Consider the following 9,010-nt stretch of genomic DNA (forward strand, 5'->3'; position numbering starts at 1 on the left):
TCATGGTGAGACGGATCCCGTGATCGTAACGTCCGAACGAGGTACGATCCCTCAGCCAGCTCGAAGGCTCGGCACACAGGCAACAACACCAACAATCAGCGATAAGAACCGAACACAACTGAAGATGCAACAACTCGACACGACTGAGGAGTAGCACATTCTATAGTTGGGGATAGGCAGACCTGCACAAGGGCATGGTGTAGATAGATATAGATAGATCAGATCATGTATTGTAAGTGGACGAACGAGTATAAGAATGAGCGGGAAGGGGCTTTCGTCGGTGGTCGGAGATGTCACCGAGGTGGTCGGTGAGATCACCGTCGTGGTCGGAAGGCTGGCCGAGGTGGTCAGAAGGTTGCCAATGTGGTCGGAAAGGTCAGAGAGGTCATCAATGTGGTCGGTGAGATTGCCGAAGTGGTTGGAAAGGTTGCCGAGGTGGTCGGAGAGTACTTAAGGGTTGGTCCACCTCGTGGTGCTCGTCTTTAGAAAAATTATGAAACTGGTTTCATAATTTTTCGACAACGTTGAATTTTCTATGAATTTCGGAGATTAAATCCATTCCTGAAAAAGAAGAGGGAGGCCATGGTTTCTACTGGGCCACCATTGGGCTACTGCCGGGCTTGGCTTACGCGAAGAGGAAAGGCAGGCTGGCCTGTTTGTTAGCCCAAACTGCAAGGAAGAGAGAGGGGGCCAGCACAGGGCCACTGGGCCGATGTTGCAGCTATCGCAGTCGGCCCAAGAGAGAAGAGAGGGAGCGGGTGCTGGGCATTGGGCCGGCTGGCCTTGGTGCTTTCCCGCAAGCTGCTCAGCAAGGCAGGGTCTAGGACTGGGGCTGCTCGCGACACGCGCGTCCGCGGTGATGGTGTCGTGCGCGACGTTCTCCGAGGCCTTGGGTGAGCAGCTCGCGACCGTGCCCAGTGGTGCTTGACCGAAGAGCCTAGGGACATGGACACAGTGCGCGCTTGGCTCGCCATGACGCTGCTCGGTGCATGAGTGCCAGTGTGGCCAAGGTTGGCCTTTGGGTCTGTGTGTGCGTGCGTCCGAGCGGTGGCCATGGTCGTGAGTGTGGTGGCAGGGTCCGAGGTCACGGAGGTGTAGGGGTCGGCTGAGCTCACCATGGTGAGGCCACGTTGGCGGTGCCATGCCGTGGACGCGAGGGCGAGGTGGTATGTGCACAGGCGTGGTCATGGCCACGACGAGGTTCACCGACGGCGTGGCGTTGAGGCAAGGCAGGGTCTTGTCAAGCGATGGCAGTGGCTAGTGTGGGTGTCAGCGCGGTGCTCCTGGCAGTGTGATGGCCATGGGCGGTAAGGTCTGTGTAGCAAGTTAGCCGGGCATGCCGACATGCCATCGAGGGGCCAAGAGGGTGGAGCTTGGCCAAGGATGAGCTCACCGGTGCATGGTCGTACCTTGGTCGTGCAGCACTGCGTGCAGGAAGGGCTTGGTGCACGGATTCAAGGCGGATCTCGACGGCCAGATCCCGTGTCATAGGGTGGCCGGAGACGGGGGAAAAGGTCCGCGGCACGGCGGTGGCTTGGTCTCGACGCAGGGCTAGAAAGCGGCGCTGAGGCTCCAAGTGGCCGGCTGCGTTCCCGAGCGCCATCGGCCCGGCAAAGCAAGGCCGTGGCCGTGTTCGTGAGTGCGCATGTGTGTCCTGGAGCGGGGTAGCTCTGGGGTCAAGCCGGCGTCGAAGGCCGGGACAGGGTCGGGGCTTGGCGTGGTCGCGGTCGTGGACGAGGCGGTGCTCTGGTGGTGCATGGGCAGGCATGGTCAGCGGCTCGAAGGCCGGTCAGGCAGGCGACTAGGCATCAGACAAGGGCGGGGTTTGGAGAAGGCTCACCGTCCGCTTGTGAAGGCCGTGAGGGAGTTGAGGCGGATGGCGGCTCGACATGGCGTCGACGCCGGGGCTTGACACGGATCCGTGGCTGCGAGGTCGTGGAGTTCCCGTGGCCGCGTGGCTCGAGGACGCGCCCGGCGTTGCAGGCTTGATGGCGAGGTTGTGTGGTGCAGGTCGGTGGCGTGGTCGCAGCACGGCGAGGGGGCTCGGGACGACGCGACGGGGACGACGCGGCCTCCGAGCGACGCGGCTTGGCGACGAGGCCGCCATGGCAGAGAACGCTGTCGGCGTCGGGTGGTGAGGTCGTCGCGGTTCGGGGATGCTCGACGCTGTGACGTGCCCCGACACGCCGCGACGAAGCAGAGGTGGTTGGCGTGCTTGATGACGTCCGTGTGGCTCCGGCGTGGCATGGATGTCATCACCGTGGCGAGGCACCGGCGGCGACGTGGGCTCGAGGTGGAGGAAGGTAAGCGCGTGCGCCATCATCGGCTTGGCGAGACTGAGGTGGTGGCGAGGCCGGCTGTGGTGGGTGGAACGGCACCGCGTGGTGCCGGCGGCGGGGTTGCTGAACATGGGGAGGCTTGAGGCGGCTGGGGAAGGGAGAGGGTGCCGGCTGCTGGGGCTTCTTATGCTCGCGGCGCTAGGGCTTCTAGGGGCTCCGTCCATCCTCGACGTCCGTGCACGGTCAGAGACACGCGGCGTGCATCAAGCGGCGCGGAAGCCAAGGTGCGTGGGGTCGCGAGCTTGCGTGCGGTGCGCATGCAGGGCGCGTGCGCGTGGGTCAGAGCGAGCGGCGGCGGTGGCGACTGGGAGTGGCTGCTCTGCCCTAGGGTCGGTGGGGCGTGCGGATGCTGGCCAGGATGGGCCAAGGTGGGTTGGTGCGGGGGCGACGCGGGTCGGCTGCGTGGGAGGCCTACGAGCGCCACTGGGCTTATGACCTTGCTGGGCCGGCCGGTTGATGGTCGGGCCACGCGGCCGGGAGAAGAGGCTGGCGCGCGAGCGGGCCGAGGGCGAGCGGGTTGGCGGGGCAGGCTGGGCCGAGGCCGAGGACGAGCGGGTTGGCGGGGCAGGCTGGGCCAAGGCCGAGGACGAGCAGGCTGGCGCTTTGGCCTGCTGCGCCGGTCGGGCCAAGCAGGCCACGCGTGCGCGAGCGGGCCAGAAGCAGGGTGGGCTGGTTCGGTTATTTGGGCCAGGTGCCCCTTTTCTTTTCTAATTTCTTGCTACATTATATTTGCTTCCGAAAGCTCCTAAACTGGTATACATGGGTTACCAACATGTACAGCTCCTAGTGGGGTCCTCTAGGGGTTATCTATGGGTTAGTGGGGTCCATGTCGAGGGTCAGCAATTCACAGGCATTGATTTACAAGGAAGATCGATTGGCTTTATGAGTTTGGTTAAGGGATTCGAATGAGGTTCAAAAGCAAGAAGGTGAATTGAGAGAGAGGAAAAGAGATTTATAAGATGTTCTAGAAGGGATCAAAAGGATTTACTACGGACTTGTGCTCTCCAACACATAACACTAAACCAACAAAAGAACTCCGGCAACTCCTACAAGTAATTCTATATGCATGCAACAATTTATTTATAAATTGTTCTTAGTTTGACCTAGCATCTACATGCTTCACTCAATTGCAGGGAAAATTTTAAAAAGTTCGTATTTTTGGCTTCTCCAAAAACCCGGGTAGTTACACCAACTGCCATATGAAATATCAACTTCCACTCACCAAGTCACCAGCTGATCAACTTATCTTTCTATCTGAACTGGCCCTGGTAGCTGCTCTTCTTGCTCACAGGGCCACGGATCACGGCCCCTTGTGGAATGTTGTCCTCTTCGAGTTGAGAACAATGCAAGACGGAAACATGACCGTGGATTCCAGCATCAGCATTATACTTCTAGGCAAGTGGTTCTAGATAGTCGCGGTGAGAAATTCCCCTATCTACCGTCCACGCCTCCAGCAGTCCAGCTCCAAGCAAAGCTTTGTACTGACATATAGTAAATCCTAAGGCCAAAGGGTACACACATTAGCAACCTGCTTGAGGGAGGGGGCAGTCAAATTAGCAACATTGTCAAGCATTCACTGCTCTGAATGTGTTTCTTGCTTTGTTCCATTGTCCATGACAGTATGGATTAATAGGGGAACGCCGTGACCTGCAGAGTTTCCTCAAGCGTTTGGATCAAAATGGGAGGGTAGTAGATGGTTTGAGTCCAAGTTTGTGCTTCGTTATTTGGAGTCCAAGTTTGGACTTCGTTGTCATACAATTGAGTACGGTATACTTGTCAGACTCACAGTATTGTATACTTGTCAGACTTACAGATGCAACTGCCGTCATAGTTCAAGACTCCTGGACATCTTGGCAGTTATCGTTTTCTGCAAACTAGCCAATGTCATCATGAGCATGGAGAACAGACTCTTAGAGCAAAGACGATTCCAGACTCTTATAGGACAAACAGAAGGAAAAATGTCATGTGCATTATCAATTTCAGACAATATCAGCTCTGTGAGCATAGATCAAATTCTGAAATGAGCACCGATCAGCAGTGATTTGTTGTTTGAACTAATAAGGACATCAAGATTTCTCAGAGCCTTACCAAACCAAAGCAGAAGGGGAAAATACCATCTGCATAACCAATTAACAATCAGTTCCAGAGGCATGTACGGAATGCTGGATTAAACCAGTGACTGATGGTTTGAGCTCAGGCCAGATGGAAAGAACAAGGCCATTCATTGATTTCAGAATTGTAGAACAGACAGCAAAATCTACCTGAACAAGACCATTCATTAAATTCAGAAATGAGCAATCACATTCCATTGCAGTGAGGCCAACACATCCAGAACATTACTACTACTATCCTACAGGATAAGCACGGCACCAAACGGACTCCACCATCTACTTCTAGCAGCACTACAACGACGAGCAGCAGGACGGGCGCTCAAGCCCTCTCGCCCCTGATGCGGCGCGCGAGCTGGATGTCCTTGGGCATGATGGTGACACGCTTGGCGTGGATCGCGCAGAGGTTGGTGTCCTCGAATAGCCCCACCAGGTACGCCTCCGCGGCCTCCTGCAGCGCCGCGACGGCGGAGGACTGGAACCGCAGGTCCGTCTTGAAGTCCTGCGCGATCTCCCGCACCAGCCGCTGGAACGGCAGCTTCCGGATGAGCAACTCCGTGCTCTTCTGGTACTTGCGGATCTCCCGGAGCGCGACGGTGCCGGGGCGGAACCTGTGCGGCTTCTTCACGCCGCCCGTGGCCGGGGCCGACTTCCGCGCCGCCTTGGTGGCCAGCTGCTTCCGCGGCGCCTTGCCGCCGGTCGACTTCCTCGCCGTCTGCTTCGTGCGGGCCATCGGGGCTGCGACTGCGAGAAGATGGGCGGCTCGAGGAGATTGGAGAGTTCGAAAATTGGAACGAATGCGAGCTGTGGATGCTGGGTCTGTGTTTCGGGGCGGGTATTTGTAGCGGGCAGCAGCAAAGGCGGGATCGCGAAATTTTTGGGGAGGCGGCGAGGCGCGCGCGGGCCGGGGAAAGGAAAGGCTGGTGGGTCTCGGCTGTCGGATGGAGATGGACGGTGGTCGTGGCGCTGCTGATGATGCCGATCCTCGTGACGGGTGATGGTGCTACGCCATTGGCGGAGACGGTTTTGGAGTGGATCGTGGGTCCCACATGGTGTCAAACGATGTATGCCCCCATTCACTTGAGGAAATTTGGAGGAATCAGAAGAAATTTGTGAGAGAAAAACACTGTTCCGGATAAAAAAAAGAAGCGGATCAAGCCGAGTTTAAGGGCACGCGAACGGGCGGTAGTATGTAAACACATGTATTTTAACAAAATCGGCACTGAAGGTATTCATTTGTATTGATACAGTGGAAATTACAAGCAGATAATACCCTTAGGAAACTACATATAGGAAAAATGAAAATGAAAAAACAACAAGCTTTTTATTACGTGTTAGTCTGATCACGTGTTATGCAACACAAATCTACCGCCAATCTGCTAGCTTTTTAATTATGATGGGTATATATGCAACTCAACTGTAACAAACAAAAAATGATTATTTCTAAGCTACGCAAACTATTATCTTGTGATTTTTTTTTTCTATTTTACCTGGGTACACATGGATATGCATGGACGACAGCCACGTTTAAAAAGAGCTATTAATATACTTGAGTATATTGTTTATGTATTTAAAAACTTATCACCTTTCCATTAGATAAACGAGTGTATATGTTATCTCTATCATTAGTCTACTCAGGCACACCCTTGCAATCAAACCGATCAACTTCCAACTTTCTTGTAACATTTTTTGTTTGGCAAGTTATTTAGACCTCTAACCAAAAACAAGGCCCAAGCTATTTTCATATCGATAATGATATGATAGGCGCGGCCGTCCCGTGACTCCCGGACCCGGCTCATCCTCGTCCACTCATCTGCGTACCCCGCTCGTGTTGCTCGCTCGCTCTGTGATGCGCCCCCTGCTCGCGCGGGACGGACTCCACCGACCCCAACGCCGCCCGCGCCGCCTGCCTCCCCAGCCCGGACTAGTGCATCCCGTCGTGGCCACGCATCGTCCGCCTGCTGCGGCCATTGCCGAGGTCTATGCCACCAATGACCTCCGTACCGACGGCCTCCGCGTACTCTGTGGCATCGAGCTCCGTGCTGACGTCGAGCTCCACAACGACGAGCTCCATTCGTCTAAGCAACAAGGTGACATTGTGCCGAAAGTGCACGTTACAAGCGTATGTTTCAAGTGTTTCAATTATTTCAGAGATATGTTGTAAGGGTTTTCAATAGATGTTATAAAAGTAGATCGAGATGTTGCATATATTGCAGTGGTTGTACGCTTATGTTCTGTTGCCAATGTTTTATCTATTTTTTTCAGATGTATGTTGCAAGTTTGTTTATCTGGATGTTGCATATATTTTGCACATATGTTTTAAGTGTTTTATCTGGATGTTGCGATGTGTTGCAATGTTTTTCAAGTGTTTCATGTGTTTTCTGTAAGTGTTTCAGACGCATGTCAATTGTTTCATCGATCTTCAGACGTACGTTGAAAGTTGTCTGGATGTTTCAAAAGTAGATCGGGTGTTGCATCTCCCTCCTCGCTCCTGCTGCCTTGCATCCTCCTCAGGCTAGGCAGGGGGCGCACCAGGGGATGGTGGCATGGATGCGAGCGCACGCTCTCCCCTTCCATTACGTTGGCAGGTAGCACTTCGGTTCACTTTTTCTGTTATGTGGGGATGCTTAGATGGGATGCTCCCGTTGGTGGGCCTGGGGCTAGGAGCTAAGCCACGGTTCGGTTGGTTAGGACTGAAAGCTGTGTTCAGACGCGCGGCTGGCATCGGACATCTGGGCACTAGTGCCTCCGTTTTCATATTCCGTGTTGGTAAAGCTTTTTTGGTCCTTTGGCGGCAGAGCCGGTTCAACTCATCTTGGCTAGCAAGGCAAGTAGGGATAAAAACAAACGAAAAAAAGATCTGGTCTCGTCTTGTTCACTGGTAGAGAACCGAGCTTTACTCCCGGTGGGGAACCCCCTCTAGTCCCGGTTCTCCACCCGGGAGCAAGCATCCGGGACTAAAGGGGGGTCCTTTAGTCCCAGGTCAGGAACCGGGACTAAAGGAGGACCTTTAGTCCCGGTGGGTAACACCAACCGGGACTAAAGGTGCCTCCTGACATGCCACGATGGCCGGCACCTTTAGTCCCGGTTGGTAATACGAACCGGGACTAAAGGTTTTTTTCTTTTTTCTTTTCTTTTCTTTTCATTTTTTTGTTTTCTTTTCAAAATAGGTTTTCGAAGTCGTATTGTACGCTGCTAATTATACATTTATACGCGCATATAGTATGTTTCGGTTCAAGCACAATGAACGTATTAAATCACACAATCCAAGCATAGAAATATATATATATATATATATATATATATATATTTACATGCATGCATGCATATGTGTATTTTACATTATATTATTTCATGTGCATATATTACAAAAGATTGCATTACAGTTGTTGTGACATAACAAGTTTCCTCTCATCCTCTAGCTTGGCTTCAATGGTAGTGTTGGGTCGAAGTAGAACTCGCCCTTGGAATCGATGACCTGCTCATTAAAAAATCCAGCTATAGACTCTTGAATTGCTTTGATTTGGTCTTGCCGTATGACCTTTTCCTCCAACCATCGAGTCTACAGGTTTGAATTAAAGGAAAATAAATTAATATATGTACATATATATATATATATATATATATATATATAAAGACATAGTAACACAATCAATAATAATAATTAAATGAATATATAGTGTATTTTTAACGTACTTTGAGCCTCTCTGTAGGAGTTCTTTGGGAGAGCACCTTGATAAACTTGCAAACATAGTAACCACAGTAGTTGTTTCCCTGTTCCTGCGTCAGACACCACTTTACGAGAAAAAGATTTGTCATCCAATCTGGTGATCCGGTGAAAGCTATATGTTTAATTAATAAAGATGATGCGATTCAGGGGACTTACTTTCAAAGGGATTACATTCAGTGGCGCTTTGCATTTTTCCATGTGTTGCTTCTCAATAAAGGTTTTCCAAACACTGCCCAATAAAAAATTTGCCATGTCATCAGATATAGTTAATCATCATGTTTGTGTGTATATATAGTTGCTAGAGATCCCGAAATTACCTCTGGATAATATCTATCATATCTTGGTAGTCTTGTTGTGGTTTTTTCATCGAGTCATAGATTATCAAGTGACTTTTCACCAGATCGATGTCCATCAATATCCAGTGATTGCTGCATGTGTTTATAGGATATAACGCATAACACTCATTAATTAACTAGAATCAACATATGAGCCATTAAGGATATGATCGACATGATTAACACTCACTTGAAGTTATAGGGAAAGAGTATATCCTTCTTGTGGCGTTGGTTCACTAAGAAGTTCATGAGGTTACTCTCTGACTCAGACTTCCAATTAGTCTTTGGAGTAATTGGGTCTTTGAATACTATATGGGGATCAACAAAACCAATTTCATTGCAGCCTTCCTTTCTGAGCTTTGTCATTGTAAATATGCATATATATAGTACTTGTTAGGATAATTTATATGCATATACACACATATGATGAGTTTAATAATAGATCGAAAGAATTATTACTTACAGGCAATAGCAGCTAATGATAACTTTGTCCAGAGA

The 9,010-nt window shown here is 51.3% G+C and overlaps 1 protein-coding gene across 1 annotated transcript; it reads right to left on the minus strand.

Moving 5' to 3' along the window:
- Positions 1–4,597: 4,597 nt before the first annotated feature.
- Positions 4,598–5,240, minus strand: LOC136493031 (histone H3.2). The gene has a single exon (XM_066489060.1). The coding sequence runs from the start codon at positions 5,178–5,180 to the stop codon at positions 4,770–4,772; it is 411 nt and encodes a 136-aa protein (XP_066345157.1). The 5' UTR covers positions 5,181–5,240; the 3' UTR covers positions 4,598–4,769.
- Positions 5,241–9,010: the final 3,770 nt, after the last annotated feature.

This window comes from Miscanthus floridulus, chromosome 11, assembly GCF_019320115.1.
Source record: "Miscanthus floridulus cultivar M001 chromosome 11, ASM1932011v1, whole genome shotgun sequence".
NCBI lineage: Eukaryota > Viridiplantae > Streptophyta > Magnoliopsida > Poales > Poaceae > Miscanthus > Miscanthus floridulus.

What these genes read in the sequence shown, in the direction of transcription:
- LOC136493031 (XM_066489060.1), bottom strand. Translation starts at nt 5,180, where the DNA reads ATGGCCCGCACGAAGCAGACGGCGAGGAAGTCGACCGGCGGCAAGGCG.